This window comes from Falco peregrinus, chromosome 1, assembly GCF_023634155.1.
Source record: "Falco peregrinus isolate bFalPer1 chromosome 1, bFalPer1.pri, whole genome shotgun sequence".
Classification (NCBI taxonomy): Eukaryota; Metazoa; Chordata; class Aves; order Falconiformes; family Falconidae; genus Falco; species Falco peregrinus.
The window spans coordinates 105288743-105305469 of NC_073721.1; the positions used below are offsets into that span (position 1 = coordinate 105288743).

General features: G+C 42.1%; 2 protein-coding genes across 6 annotated transcripts in view; one reads left to right on the top strand and one right to left on the bottom strand.

Annotated features, from left to right (window-relative positions):
* FANCM (FA complementation group M) overlaps positions 1 to 16727 on the bottom strand; it is a 544761-nt gene that overhangs the window by 522960 nt on the left and 5074 nt on the right. The window lies entirely within an intron of this gene.
* Positions 1851 to 15740, top strand: LOC101923896 (heme-binding protein 1-like). Its single transcript, XM_055804888.1, has 5 exons — positions 1851 to 2187; positions 8478 to 8569; positions 9850 to 9991; positions 11362 to 11545; positions 11993 to 15740. The coding sequence occupies exons 1-5, from the start codon at positions 1962 to 1964 to the stop codon at positions 12162 to 12164; spliced, it is 816 nt and encodes a 271-aa protein (XP_055660863.1). The 5' UTR covers positions 1851 to 1961; the 3' UTR covers positions 12165 to 15740.

Sequence of the window (16727 nt, forward strand, 5' to 3'; positions counted from 1 at the left end):
CACACAGAGAAATTTAGCTGTAATTTTAAATAATTTTTCTTTTGGTTGTATTTTTGGTTTCTTTTTTCTTCATCTCCAGCAATGATGCTTGGCAATCCTCTAAACAGAAATAATTTCAAGTAAGCAACTATTCATTCTCATAATAAATGCCCGAACAAAAGAGTTGGGACTGTTTTCTGCAAGAAAGTGCCAGAACTATTTATGCAGGATAGGCAGAGGAAGAGTCTCTACACATTGCCTCAAAAAGTCAGCTCTTCAAGAGTAATGGCTTCCTGGAAGAAATCTCCAAAAGTCAGGATGCCCTCACTTGGTAGTAATAATCCAGCTTCCAAAATCATGTGGAAAATTCCTTACCCACAAAACTGAAGTCAGTGTTAGCACTGCACTGAAGTATAAGTAGAAACTACCTGTGACAGGGATCAATTCACATTGTGCCTTACTTCAAGCTACCTTCCTACCCACAGCCACGTAGCTGCCCCGCAGAGGAAGTTCACCACTACATTTGTGAGGAAAATCTGATAACTGCCAGAAAATAGTCTACTTTGGCATGCTTTCAATGAATCCTGTGATTCTGCACACTAGGTAGCTGACCATGAAATCAAATAATCAGACAACCAAACACTTAAGCAAGTATCATCCCCAACATGTGTCAAGGATTTGCCTTCTCAGTGAATTTCAGATCAGAGAGGAGTCTGTGATTCTGACACGCTGCCCACAACCAAGAGGCCAAACATCCTCACGGCAGAACCACCTGCTTCACTTACTACCACCAGTGCATCCCACTTCTCTGCAGAAAAACCCACATGCCAAATTCACTAGGAAAGAACCGTTCTCTCAGGATGTTCCCACCGGCAGTTGTTCCTCCATTTTCAAATTCTCAAAGAAACCAGTCCCTGGCTGGTCAGCTTTAGCCGATAGAAGAAACATTTTATAGGAACAGCAGGATTTCAGTCTGTAGTGTCAGAAGTACACAGTCAGGACTTGCACGTCTCTGGCTTCTAAGGCAATTAATACTTCACTGTCACACCAAGATCACCTCCTGGGGTTAAGTAACCAAAGCTGAGCCTGGGAGAAAGATATTGATTAAAAAAACAAAAAAAAAAGGGGGGGTGGGGGTGGAGGGGGGAGATTAAGCATCACATCACAGAGTCAACACTTCCATCCCTAACCTTTGGCTGTCCTTGAGATGTGCAAGCATCTCAACAGTGTATGGGAGATGACTGTTTTCCTATTATTCTAAAATTCTAAAAGCCCAGAGGTTCCCCTTTCCTGCCTGCACAAGAAGGACCACAACACTTACTTCACGTTAAAGTTGGAATGAAAGACAACTACAAATAGAACCCACACAGACTCCTGATTCAAATTCAGGTCCTGTTGGAATTATCACTTCCATCCCTGTAAGAGGTCTGTTCACCCGCCTCTCTCACAAAGGCTCGCCTCAGCAATGGCAAAATTACGCAGCTGTCACCTTCCACTGCTGGACTTCCAACAACCAGATGACCCATGGCTCTTGCACTCCAAACCGGAGCCAGTTTGGAATGACTCCACAGACACTCCACTCCCGAGTAAAATGAAAGATCTCTCTTTTTGGCGTGGTATGAAAATAGGAGAAGAAAATCACAATGAAGGAGGACTAACAGGACATGCAGAGCAGCGGGGGAAAAAGGCGATGAAGAGAACGGCTAGGAAAGAGAGCACGAGTTAATGCGAAAACACATACGAAACACCAGCTTCTTTCCCATCTGTGCTGCTCGGATCCTGCCTGCAGCACCGGGTGAAGCCACAGAGCACGAGGACTGCCGGCAGCGCCCTGCCCCGCAGCCCTGCCCCGCAGCCCTGCCCCGGGGGGCGCAGCCCGCGGGAGGGCAGGCACACCCCGCTCCCGCCCCCCCGCCCTCAAATCCCCGGGCAGGGCGAGCCCTTCATAAGGCGGCGCGGGCAGCGCTCCCCGGCTGGGCGCGATGGAGACGGGCGGGTGCCGCATGGGCGGCGCGGAGCCGGGCGCCCCGGCCATGATCACCCTGGAGGACCTGGACGGGATGGCGGAGGAGAGCCCCGACTCGGCGTACCACAGCAACGGCAGCAGCCTGGAGGAGGAGGCCGAGCGCATGGAGGACGAGGAGCAGGAGCGGCTGCTGAGCTACTGGCAGAGCGTGGGCCGAGGGCACCAGGTGGACGTGCCCCGGGGTAAGAGCCGCGCCGCCGGGCAGCGCTGGGGCCGGGCCAAGCCGCTTACGCCCACGGCGGCCGCCGGGCCAGGGGCGTCCGGGAGGCGGCACGCGAGCTCGCCCCCGGCGCCGGTATTGCTCACCGTCGGCCGGCAGCTCCAGCCGCTGCCCCCACGCCGGTGACAGGTTCCCGGGCCCCCCTCCCCCTCGGCGGGGCCACGGCAATCGGCCCCGACACCCCAGACCTCCCCCTGAGCCCCGGCGGAGCCCGTCCTCGGGGCCGGCACCCCGCTGCCTGCCCAGGAGAGGGGGCGAGGCACGGCTCCCCGCGCCCCCGGCCGCAGGGCCAGGCTGGCCCGGGGCAGGGGCAGGAGCGGGGCGGCGGGGCAGCCCCGGGCACCGCGGGAGTGCCCGTCCCAGCTCCGCACGCGTCGGTGCACAGAGCCCGGCAGGAGCTTTGCGCAGGGCCAGCCGAAGGATTTCTCTAGCTTAGAGAAGCGGTTGTAGTAGTAGTGGATTGACCCACTTAGACTAAAAGGACTGACGTGAGTTTTCAGTCCTAATTAAATATTAAATTGACTACCTGCAAAAGCGCTCGTAAGAACATCTCCCTGGTACCGATGCAGCTCTTTAAGGAAAGATGCTTGAAATGAAAGACAGCACAGAATTAAACAAGTAAAAGGATGGACTTTGCTTTTTGACAGTAAACCTCCCAGGTTTACCTTATTAAAAAATTATTTTCAACTTTCTGAAAGGCTATAACAAGTCAGGTAACTCCTAACAAGCAGGAAAGAGTAACTGCAAACTTGGCTCATTCAGAAAGTTTAACTCATCTGCTCTGTCCTGCAGACAGAAGCAGAAAAGGATCTTTAGCATCTCTGCTCTTCTGATAAATCCACCCCTAAAGAGGGTGGGAAGCAGCAAATCCCTAAACAACAAATTGCACTAGATGCTACCAAAGTGAAATTATTTACTTAAACTTTTTCTATATTCCAACACTGCAGTCAGGGTACAACCTCCTTTTCAAGTCATGCCTGGAAGTCTCATATTTCTAACGTTTTAACAATTAAAACTAATGTCCTGTCAGGTGCTAAAAGAGCAAGGTCAGTCTGAGCAGAGTTCCATGGCTTGCCTTGTTCCCAGTGCCCTGCAGGAGGGGTCTCTGCGTGCTCTGCACCGGCTGTGCCACCCAGTAGCCTCACAAGCTCCAGCAGCTGTGGATCTGTAACCCGTGCATCGGATCTGGCAGCTTCAGGTTCTGCAGGAGCACAGAGGGAGGGGGAGAGGAGAGGGGCTCCCTATTTACCTGTACATGAGTGAGGGGTGAACAGATGGCTGCCAAGTTGCTCCTTAAGAGTAGCTTTGTGCAGCAGAAAACAAGATTCCTTCCCACAAAAGTATATATTCTGACAACATAGTGAAACGAAGCACTGAAATGTCTAGGACTTATTAGGCAGGATATGAAGTCTAGGAAATATGTTCAAAAGTAGCATTTTACCAGATTTTAGTTACTGTATTATAAAAGGTTTACTCTGTAATGCTAAACAAGTGTTACAAAAATCTGCCCAGGGCTATCTGACAGGAGCAGACTACATCTCAACTATGGCAAACTCTCTTAGGCTGTTTGAGTAGTTTACATGGTCCATTCAAAGTTTAAGTTAACTGTTTTATACCCACCTTTAGTACCCAGTCAGCTAAAATGTACTTGAGCCTCAGGGAATACAGAGGGGCCACAGAGATGACTTTCTGGGGAGAGAAATCCCCCCCATCAAGAGGGAGCAGAGCATCTCTCCTGACTGGTGTGCCCCATCCAAGCAGCTGGAGTCACTGACACCACAATACAAGAAAATACAAGAGCTTTACTTGGCTGACTATTGACTGCCAGCGTGGTGACTGTGCCAACAGAGCACTCAAGACTCTAACAACAGAACACGGTTTCTTGTAGTCTAATGGTAAAGTCTGCAAAATAAGAACATCACCATCCCTCTCAGGCTTTGACACTTGTTTTGTTCTATGGTGACAGTCCAGCTTTCTAAATTATTACTTGCTTCATAGCTTATGTTAGCACCTTCTAAAGATAACAGGAACACTGCAAGCATTCTTAAAAAAAAAATAATCCAAGATATTTTGCAAGATAAGAACAACGGATACTTATATGGCTGGCACTGCACTTTATCACTGTTAGCAAGATCTTAATTCCGTAGACTGACTGACTGGCCTATGCCATACCCTACAACCAAAAGGTAAGAGAAAATTAAAGGCGCAGAAAGGTACAATCTAACTTTCTTGGCTTGAAAACTGTATTTTACCTACTCCCAGTAGAAGCAGAAAACATGCTAGAGCTGTTACTTTTAAATTTCTCAATTCTAGTTTCAATTTATGAACATCCATTAACAAGCAAGCTCAGGAAAGCTGCTACCCATCAGAAACATCTGCTTGCTGAAGTGTAAAGCTGTCTAACGACACTCAGCATACAAACCGGTGTGCTCTGAGGTCAAGTACCCAGGCTCCAGATCAAACTTCAGCTCTGAATGGCAGGTGGTTTTCCAACAATTCCAACATACCCCCCTTGCTGAGGTTACCTCATGTAAGGGGCAGCCCAGCAGCCTCTGTACCAGCCAGAACCCCTGTCTGCTGAAGGAAGTATGGGGGGACAGACTAAAGCCTCTGCTGCTGGAGGTCACCCTGGTGTGCAGCCCCATGCTGAAGCCCAGCCCTGAGCCTGCGTCCCCAACAGTGCTCATAGGCACCTCCCACAGCTGTTTCTGGATTGTTCTCTCCAAGGGGCATGTCTACTAGTTCTCTCCAGAATCAAGATTTTGGTTCCCATCATTACAAAGGCTGTCTCCTCTACTCCAGAACGACAAAGTTTCATGTGCATGTACATTATTTAAGGGTGCAGCTGACAAGTATATCCTGCTTCAGTGATACTCCCAACAGGTCCAGTCAGACACAAATTAAGAAATGCAACAATTTAAATACTGTTCAATCTTGCTGCTATGAACAAGTCTTGTCAAGTGTGTCCTATCTATATAAATCCCTTAGTAAAGATATGCCACTTTCACAATACCTACCTATAGTAGCAACTGTAATCACAATTTTGAAATATAATTGAGCCAAGCCTTTACCTAGCTGCGCTGCTACAGCTCATCGTGCCTTGTTTTGTCACACCACTATTCAAGTTTGCAAGCCTGGATGTGTAAATGGAGCAACTCACTTGCTTTTGGCAGTATAGTCTTAAGTATTGTGCAGATTAAAATACTTATAATCCAAATGTTATACTGTCCTGCCTGACAGGCATGGGATTCACAAACAGAAGAATAAAACTCCTGAAAGGACTTTAATTAGTTGCAATCCCTATCCTGTGCAATAATGGGGGGGGGGGGGGCGGGAAGAAAAACTTTTAAAAGCCCTGCAATCAAGATCCTATCAATAAAGGGATCTAAACATAGAGTTAACTTTTCTAGAGTCCTAAAACATTTCTTAATTATTGAATACTCTGGAAAATTCAGTGCTGAAGTCTAATCTACAATTATTTTTCTCTCAGCCTCCAAAGAGATCAATTTTACATATCAGTTATTACTTAATTTTAAATGTTTTCCAATGACGTTTTAAAAAAAAAATGTTAAAAATTAACTGAAGTGTAGCCTTTCCCCCTTCATTAAAAGGGATCTTTACTACTCCAAATAGTCTTAAACCTAAAACTCCTACACTGGATGGAATGCCAGGAGATGTAGGTTTGATTCCCAGCTCAGCTACAGATTTACTAAAGTGACCAAGGCCACGTTAATTCTCCTGCATCTTAATTCTCCTCTTCTCTGAAACATGGATTATACTCTCCTGCCCCATCATCCTGACTTTTCTACTTAAGATACTGAGGCACTTAAAACACCCAAGAGAAGGGCTCTTACTTCAGTTGAAACTTTAGTCCTTTTCATGCACATCTGGTATGTACCGTGAGGTAGAGTATGGCAGAAATTCACAACCAGACTTTCAAACACTGTACATAAAAGTTTCTAATCTGTATCTAAGTACACAAATGTCTGTTACTTGAACTTTGAAAGACAAGGAAATACTCTTTTGGAAATGAGTCTTTCCATTCTTAAGATTAAACTTGTATATAGAGTTTCCAAGCCTGTCTGTTAGGGAACAACATCTAAGCAGAATTTATTTATAAACTGCAGCTAGAATTGATGTCAAGACAACAACAGTTGCAAACACACCTAATCCAACCACATTTAAATGACAAAACTGTAGGAGAACAGAAGTACTAGAATACGCTAGTATTATATATGCAAGTGCAATATATTTTTGCTCCTTCTATCCATTTGAGTTTGGCTAGGAGTATAATGATTACTACAGACTGGATGACTACTAGTGTCACTACATCTAGAAACAATAGGATAGCTTTGCTATTTCATTCCTTACAAATCACGAGAATCATTAAAGAAGTCACCGCACATTTCAGTTCCATCTCAGTATTGGTGAGCATGCAGGTGCTTAAGAGTACTTCAGCAATTATCAACTATTAACACTCTCCTTCACATAATGATCTGCCACCACAGTGTGCAAACTCAGACCAGAAATGATGACATGTTAGACTGCACTCTGAGTCCTTCTTGTTCCAAAGGGCAAGACAACAGGCAACAGCAAACATAAAAAGCATGCCAAACATACACCATCCCTGTTAGTTAAATGAAGTTGGTATGTTCCATTTCATCTTTACTAATGCTTTATGTGGACTATGGCTATTTGAGAACACTGAAACACTATTTCTTTCCGCCAGATGTATCGGATCCTGACAGCCAGAACACTGAAACTTGCTTTGCTGTATTCCTACCATAATATATATTATGTTATAGTTTTGCTAGAATGTTAGTATTTGCTTTAAGTCAACAGTCTTCTGCCCCTTCCAAACTGAAATAAAACCTTTCATCTAATGTACTTGGCTGATCAGACAGCACATACATATAAAACTACTGCGAAACAAAAAGCAACTGTGTTAGCACAAATCTATGTTCCAATTTCTTTGTTAAACAATCATGTGTCTTGTTAAGAAGTAGTTCTTTAGTGAAGTATACATTGAGGAGTTAAGTTTCCTCATCTTATATTTCTTTCACTTAACAGGACACTTTTCTCCTCCCTCATCTATAATTTCTGCCCTTCAGTCCCCACTCCACACCTCACCTTCATTGTCTGTCCTCTAGCCTGAGCACATCCAGTTCTCCCAGACCCTTCTGCACTTCATCCTGCCCTAACCAGCTGTATCTCGAGTTCATCAATGCAATTTCTGTACCATGAAGCCCCAAACCAGGCACAGCATGTGAAATGCAGCTTCAAGAGAACCAAACAGAACAGTCACCTCCCTTGACTGGCTGACTGCAGTCTTGCTGATATAGCATGTGTCCTGTTCTGTGCGGTCTCCTTCTGAAACTACAAACAAAAGTTCATGTTCTCTACTTCTTAATGAAAACATTTGTTTGCATTTTATTTTGCAGTCCTCCCCTCCTTCAAGGTCTTACTAGAAGGGTCTGCATTAAAAAGAAAATTATATACACACACATACATATATATATATAAAATGCAATTCACTTAAAATGCAAAACTCCACTTTTCATCACTGAAGCTGGATCCCCACAGCTGGAATGCATACTCCATCAGTTTCTGTTTTATCACTTGCAGAGACTGCAGCTGGCAGTGCATCCCAGAGAAAAGCAGTGTGGTACCTGGGCAGCAGGAATGGCCAGGCTAGCCAAGACACTCGGCTAACAGCCAGCCTGGGCTGCACCAATGGCTCCAGCACTGTGGCTTCTGAGCAAAAACACAGGCCTCACACTCAATGTATATCCCAACTAATAGGTAGCACTGAAAAGTGCGTAATTTCAAACATACAGTGAAATATTAGACGTAAGACATCTTTTGGAAAGACTGAGTTTGCACAGTAGTATTTCCTGGGACCTGTGATCAAGAGCAGGCAACTCAATTTACTTCTTCATGCGGATACACATCAATCCACCATGAAAGAGTTGCTAGAATTGGCAACATCATCTGTACAGGGCCAGAACGCCCAGCATCGCCAAAGGCTTCCCATAGGCAGGTGTATATTTGTCATATATGCAGAGCAGGAGTGAAAGCTGTTTCTAGCAGTACCGAGACAGAAGTCAGTTAACCTTTTCCGTTAGTATCGAAGGACAACCTAAACTTGTTACAATGTTCCCTGAAGTTTAACTAAGGGACAGAATGAAACACATTTAATCTTTATTTCTACAGCCTCATGTCTAAAACCGGAAGTGTGGTTTGTTGTTGCAGACATGGCAGAGCCAATTCAGCAGCTGACTAGAAACAACAACCCCCAGGAGAGACAGACCATCCCATTTACTCTGATCCACCGCAAAGAAAAGGTACTGTTTCCCTTCCCAGTTGAAGTTTTAACAATGTTTTCAACATTAATACCTAGCTTCCAAAAATATGTTTCTTTAGAAAATTATTTTAACCATCTAGGATTTTTAACGTCAGAAGCACAAAGCATTACAATGGGGTAACTACTCATTTTTAACAACTCACCATTTTTACATATGAAATTTTTTCCCTTTTGGAAAGCAGAAACTAACTATCAGGGAAGTCAGCAGATGACCAAATTACACATTTATGACATTTTATAATTAATTTAACAAAAACCCCTTGTATTTTGACATTTGAAAGAAAATACCTATTTTCATTTAAATCAATGCATTTGCTTCTTTACATGATCATGTTAATCAAACCTTAGCAAAGAGTACTTGAATGAGATTAATATCTGAACTTAAAGCCAAACATGTACTTTTGTATCATGGATCATTATCAAACAAAGCAGCAATTTCCAAACCCATCTTATCAAAACCATCTTACCCTCTAATCAAAATTTAAAATTAATGTCCAGGAAATTGTTTGTAGCTCAGGAAATGTGCAAACAAGTGTCTAACTTTCAATATATGACAAATCAAGAAAATCTTTACCAACCACACATGAAGATTTCTTGTCACATTTCTTTTAAGCAAAGCTATACAATTCAAACATATAAATATCACAATTTGATTATATTTCATGTGAGTATATTTCACTATACAGTTTGGGACTCCTGGCTATTTATGTTGTAATTAAATGCTTGAAAGAAATTTCTTAGTACTACTGTAATAACTGCAGATAAAAAAATAAGGTAATTCAGTGTTAACTGCAACTAAATGTTTAATACTGCAAGTCCAGAAGATGACAGGTTCTTATTTTAAAGAATGTTGAAATAAGTTTTGGTCCAAGATCAGCAGCATACCCCTTCTTGACTTATATGAGAACTGCAATTCACATTCAAGATCATTTCACTGACAGCTGAAACAGTTGAAAATAGTTATTCTTCCATTCAAGGAAGATGCACACACTGCACTGGTTTTGGTTATCTAATTATATGCCAGCCTAGACCTTGAAATTAAACGCATGTAAGTATTAAATAGTATGCATTTAAGGTACAGCTGGCACAGACTTAAAATCATTCCTTATGCTTGCCATTCTCCTGGTCACACACCTGGAGAAGTTGATTTCTTGATGCCATAAGTAAAGCACTGAAATACTGTTTGACTTTTACTTGTTTGGTTGGGTTTTCTAGATGATTAACTTAAAATACAAAATTGTTATCTTACTGTGCTTGCAGCTTGGAGATCTGCTTTATGAAAAACGTCAATATGGGAAAGCCAAGTGGGCTTGTATAAAAATGAAAGAAAAGCAGTATGAACAGAGCATATGCCTTGGATTCATGAAGCTTATGAGGTACATTTGTGAGCAGAATTCCTCAGGTAATTGGTACCACAATTCTACATTAAAGTTAAAACACTGTATTTATGCACTAGCATGTCCTAACTGGGGAGATACTTTTATTAGCTTTTTCCAAACACACCACCCTGCCTAGAGGGACATCTTCCCACAATACAGCCTTTCCAGCAGAGTCTAAACCAAAGTGCTGCTTCCTCTGTGTATGTGCTAGAAGAGAACATCTGCAGGAAGCCATCCCTGTTTCCAGGGCCATTGTGACAACTGCCTGAGTATTGACAATGGCTATTTTTGTACAGCTGTCAGCTAGAAATAAGGCTTTCACTACAGAATTTTAGTGGTTTAGTTTTCACAGCAGTACTGATTTACTCAGAGTGTAAGGCCAGAAGAGACTATAATGTTTTGCCTCCATTTTAGTTTATGATACTTAAATTGTGCATGTCTGAATGGACACCAAAAATTTATGTGGTCGAAGCATGTTTTCCAGAAAGATAATCCAGTTTTAAGTCAAGAACTTTAAAATAATGGCAAGTCTACAATGTCCTTGTGCCTGCATAAAAAACATCCACCTAGTTTCCAATGCAGTTTGATCTGGTTTCAAACTTCCAGCCATCAGTTCTCATTTTTTCATTCTCCAGTTGACTAAGAAGTCTTGCAATGGCCAGTGTTTTGTTCTGTAGTAGCACGTGGGTTGTAATCAAGTCAAACCTTAATTTTGTTTCCAAGAAACTAAAAGCATTGATCACAAAAGCTTTGCCTTAATCAGGTATTTTCCCCACTCTCCTCATTCTTTTAACACTTTTACATCGTTTAAAAGTAAATTTGGCTCCAGAACAGTGCAGGTTTTGTTTTCAAACTGTGTACAGAACCCACTCCTAGTCATCACTGCTACCTGCACAGTCAAGAAAGCCAACCTTTTCCTATAGCGTTCCAAGAACATAGCAACATTTTGGTAACAGCGAATTCTCAGTGAATTCACAAGGCAGCCCTTTTACCTCAACTACGTTCTTTGCTCCCAAATATTTAAATCACGACATAAGGTCAGTTTACAAGACAAACACAACCCTCTTAAGAGACAGAAGTTAAAACTCCTCACCCTACATGAAGATAGGAGAGCTCACCATATACTGCATTTTAGACATACATGCACACACATTTGCACATGTAAGTTTTACGGAGAGAGATATATATATACACACAGACTACAAAGTATAAGAAAATGCTACTTCCAAGTCAGAATACACAACTCCATTTTCTAAAACATCCTACTGAATTCCTTTTAGTAACAAAACTGCTCTGTGGTACTCACTTTATATTATTCAGTATGAGTTCAGAAGTGGAGCACAGTATGTACACTTTTTTTTGTCTTTTTAAGAAATCACGTATGTCTCCTTAGGACTGTACTTGGGGATAACAATACCCATTGTGACCATAGTCCATACAAATGAATCTCAATCGGCGATGACACAGTCAGTGACAGTAGCGTACTACCTGCCTGAAGTGCTGCAGGATGAGCCACCTCACCCTTTTGACTCTGACATCAGCATTGAAGAATGGCCTTCTACTATTGTTTATAGTAGGTAAGAACCATTTAAATTTTTTTCTGGTAGAAAAGGTAAAAAGATGCAGTTTTCAATTTGGGCATGTTATGTCTCTTGAATCAAGTTCTAAAAGCTAATAAATGGTAAAACTTGATTTTCAGGAATGGTTAAAAGCTGCCTGCTTCATGAAACTGGTATATTCAGGAAATAACGGTTACGAGCTTACTTGGTAAAATGATGCATCTGTAAGTGTGAGATGTAACAAGCATCTCAAAGCACAGACTACTCTGTGTAGCTGGGAACAAAGCGCCTGACATATCACTGAAAATTTAAGAAAAAAAAACCCAACCCTGTTATCTGTTTGAGATCAATCACAGTCAGACAGTATCATTTGTGAAACATGACTAAATGATTTAGGAGGCATGTCTAGGCTCTGGAAAAACTGTGGGTATTAAAAAGAACTTGATATGAAGTTGATTGTTACAGGAGCTTCAGAGGAATCACCAATGAAGACTCTATAATGAGAGAAATAAACCTGTTGGCAGAAATTCTGGAGAGTCCCGAGTTATGTTTGCAGGATACATTCATCATTGCAGGATATACAAACCCAGCTGCTGCCAATCGACACAACGAGATCTGGTTCCTCCAGAGACCATAGCCTCCCCTTTCCGATGCTCGTCAGCCACAAGAATCAGTTCTGATTTACTGGCAGAATCTTACACGTGAATTGCATGAGACTAGATGTCAGACCCTCAAAGATTTTAGACATGTGGCTTTTAGCCAGTTTAGCAAGGCAATCGCTCCAATTTAATAATCAGAGGTAACACCTGAAACAGTTTCCTGTGTCAACTTTTACAGTTTTTACGCAATTTTTAATGGAGATATTTAGCACTTTAAAAGTTAGTTCACCTTATCTTTTTTTTTTTTTTTAACAAGATAAGGGAGACAGAGACCTCTCTCCTCGTCCCCTTACTAGCATCTCTAGACTGCTGGTGGCCTAGGACAGTGCTAGGGGAGACCCTGGAGCCCCCACCCTAGCCACCTAGTGCTGCACCAGCTACACAAGGACCCTGGTGGGGCTTTCAGCGGGACACACAGTAAAACCACCTCACACGTGCAGGCTACGCTTCAGGAAAAGAATGTTCAGGTCTTAATTTCTGAAGGTAACTACCAGATTTAGACCACTGGGATTAAACCAAGGAGTAAGAGTAGGCCAATGCTGACTGCTTTTAACATCATCATCTGTGGAACAGAGATTCTTAATGCTTACCTCAAAAAGCATTCAACCAAAGTACTTCTAACTTTGAGAAGAGGCCAAGAAAGCAGAACAGTCTTACTGCTCACTAAAGTTTTGATAGCAAAAACTAAAGTTACCTTGATCACACACACATAGTAATGCCATGACTATATTTGGCATTCCTTAATAGAAAGTGGTTATTTCTAACTCTTCAGATTTCTGAGCATGTTCTTCTTACAGCTTTGCTGAATGTTAAAACACTGCAGCTGAAGTCATTAATTTGTTCAGTACCTTTTACACTTTTATGGCAGTACCACACTACTAATGTTGTAAGTGACACAAATACTTCACAGAATCACAGAAAAAAATTCAGTAAGAAGTGACCTCTGGCAGTCACCCAGCCCAGCCCTCTGCCGAAGGCAGGGCCCGCGCTGCTGGCAGAGCAGGCTGCTTAGGGCCTCACACCCCCAGATTTTACTTATCTCCAGGGATAAGGAGCCCATAACCCCTCTGGGCCCAACTCCAGTATTTGACCATCCTCACTGTGAGAATTTTTCCCTTCCTAATATCTAATTTTCTATGTTACAGCTTGTTTCTTTTACCCTTCATCCATATGATAACTCTTGAAGCAGACAGCTGGTGGTCTGGCACACTGTGAGTGAAAGCCAAGCTGACACAGCTCTGTGCACATCAGGTCTGAGAGCAGCATGCACACTTTGCTGTTCACCACAGTTAAAGAGTGCCTGCTGCTCTGGAGAATTGGGGGTAGCAAAGTTTTGCTCTCAAAAATCGCTTCTTAATGTCTCCTCTTTCTTACGGATACAAAGGTAGAGTTTAATCTTAGTAGAAGTAAATTAAATTTTATATACAAAGACGTTAAGTGCATCACCAGCACTATTTATGGATTACAGGATTTAGGCTTTAAATAGAGCTTTTGTGTTCTTCAGTTACAACATACAAACTGCAACCAGAGCCAGCGTCTGCTAGCTTTACAGTAGTCAGCTGGCAAGCCAAACCAATTTCTGTAGTACTTCTGAATGAACGTATAGGTCTCAAGAACTTTAAACATCCCAGTTCCATAAGGCGCTCTGCTGCACAAAACCAACTTTATGCTTAACCTAAAACCTCTTGTTGAGCAGCAGGATCAGAGAGTGCTGGCTGGCCCTGGCTGACTGGGCTTAAGCATGACCAAGGTGCCCTCTGGTGATTGCTGCCCACAGATCTGCTGGGGAGACAGCAAGGAGAAGGGTGGGGGGAGAGAGAAAAGCCTTAGTTTTAATACAAACAAACTGATAGTCTGGGGGGAAGAGGGAAAAAGAAAACCCCAAACCAAAACAGCAATCCTCGCTTCTTCTGAACCTGTAGCTGTTCAGATACCCTGCACTAGTCCAGCATTCATAGACATTCATATTGCCACAAATTAACTGGATGTTAAACTGAGGTGGGGGGGATCTCAAAACAAGACAGTGGGTTTGGGGCCTTTCTTACTCCAGCCAGAAAGCTATCAAGTCTGGTTTGCCAGGTGACAGGACAAATGCTTGTGTCAGTTGTGGCCACAAGTAGGAACCGCTTTGTCTGTTGTGCTAATTTAAATGCACATCAAAGGAATTCTTACTTAACAGAAGGAGACTATGAAGGTACCTGTCACGTCTCTTATTCTTCTCAGTTTGTTTGAGATACAGGATCATGGCCCTGAGGAGGGGAAAAAAAAACACCAAAACCAACAACTTCCTTTTCAATATGTTGGATCGTATCCCTCTTGATTTTTATTTATTTTGCTTTTTATTTATTTTTAACATTTCCTCAGACTGCTGGAAATGCCAGCCAGTATTAAAGTGAAAGCTAACAAATTAATGACAATGTTTTTAAAAACAAAGTTGAGTAGAAGGCCCAGGGAGGCATTAAATAACAGGTTTTGGTTTCCCCTCATCTGGCCTCCCAAATATTTTCACAAGAGACAATAAAAAGTTTTCACCTTTGACAAGATTTTATGGCAAACTGAGGAAGTTTTTGCAATTTGATTGCTTTTGCCAATTATATTAATGCTTTGGCACAGCGGTATCATAGCTGTTGAAAGTAGTTAAATCCTCTCACCATAAAGTACTGGTTTGTACATACTTTACATTTTAAATGTCTATTGCAAAAAGCATTTGCTATATCTTATGTCTCTTTCCATAGGCAATCTTCACCTAAATACTTCTGTGACTCAGCTACTTGTCAGTATGTTATAGAAACATTCTTGTTACTGAAATATAAAAATAATTTATCTGAATGTGCTGATATCCTAACTGCAGCAAAGTGTTCAGTGTTGTTTTATGTAAAACTGTGAATTCCAAGATAGTATTTATTTTGACTTATGTTAGACAGCTTCTGCTGCTGGGAAAGAACCCATTAATCTCAAGTTTGAAGATACACTTTATGGCTATGGAATGTCACAGCAACCTCCGTAACTGGCCCTCACAAGCACGGGCATAAAGAATTGCAGGTTTTAACCAACACACAAATAAAGCTTACCTAATAGTTACACCAGTGAATGCCACGGAAACATCACTGTTACTCAAATACATAATTTCAGACAGTTTGAAAACATTATGTCAAGCATGGTTATCTCCTGTTATCGGAATAGGTATTTTATTATCCATCTGTGGCTCTACTTTGTAAGCCATTAATTAATGGATTTTAAATTTGAAGTTATTAGATTTCCACTATTCAAAGGAGATAATAAAACAGAATTCACCCATATTTTTTGAAGATTAAATTAAGTAGCCTTAACAGATAAATGTTGTCCTGCATACTGTGTATTTTTCAAACAAGCATTAGTGCCTAAGAAGTTTACTCCAGCTATTGTGATACTCAGGGCCTTGCTTATTGTATGTACACAAATATAATTTTCCCGTTGTGTTATTGCATTGTGCTGTTTCACACTGTCCTTCATTTTCACTGAAGTGTTGTCTTGTTTACTGTTACTGTTTGTCAAAATTAAAGATAATGATTGTATTGTGCAGTGTACACCTGGCTTTCATTTTTGTAAGACACGAGTCCTTTTGCTATCTTTCCTTTGAATGGGAGCAGCGGAAGTCACAAGTTGCTATTCTGATTTTACAAGAGCTGTTTAAGCCCCAAATTTGAGATGGTCACTCTAAGACATCAAAAAACTTAAATAACTTTCAAAAGCCCTGCACTCTTCGAAATAAACACATACATTTGGAGTCTCTGTGCTGCAGTCAGCAGGTCTGCTAGCAAACTCACTCCTCCTCACTGCAGAGGCCATCTGCAACCCCATTTTTGTTGTGTCCAGCACAGTCTCCCACAATTCTTACTGCAGCACAGGCTAGGGTAGGACTGGTTTCAGAATCAAATTGTAGAGAAGCAATACTTCACAGAGAGTGACACAAGCATTTGAGTTTTCTCTTAAATCCTGACACCATACAGAACATACTTCCTGATTCTTTTGGCAAGGGACAAGGATAATGCAACATATACTTGCTGCTTCTGTGGCTGCACTCACATACCCTGATCTCAAACTGCTCAAAGGCCAGAACGCAGGAGCACAGTAAACGATGTAATTTAATTTCAGGGCACGGACAAAGGTCCACAGGTGTGCTGCTGAAAACTCCACAGCTACAGAAATACTTCAGTTGCTGTGGAGGTATATGAGCCACTTTTGAAAGTGCTGAGATCTTCAAGACTAAAGCTTGGCTTGCTGCCAGCACTAGAAAAGGCTGGGGCACCATCCTTTCATACCTTCTGTGTTTTCACAAGTCGTACTTCCTAAGTAAGGCAGTAGCAATACAAATGCAAATACCAGATCAAAGAAAGGAAATAGAAAACGCTGAAACCACAGCAACAGTTTAGCCAGTGTTTGCCTATATTCCTCAATTACACCAGATTAGCCAAACCTACAAACTTATTTCAGCTTAAATCTCAAGTGAAACACCTCAAATAAAATGCCTGCATTCAACGCGAACATTCAGAGGCACCTGC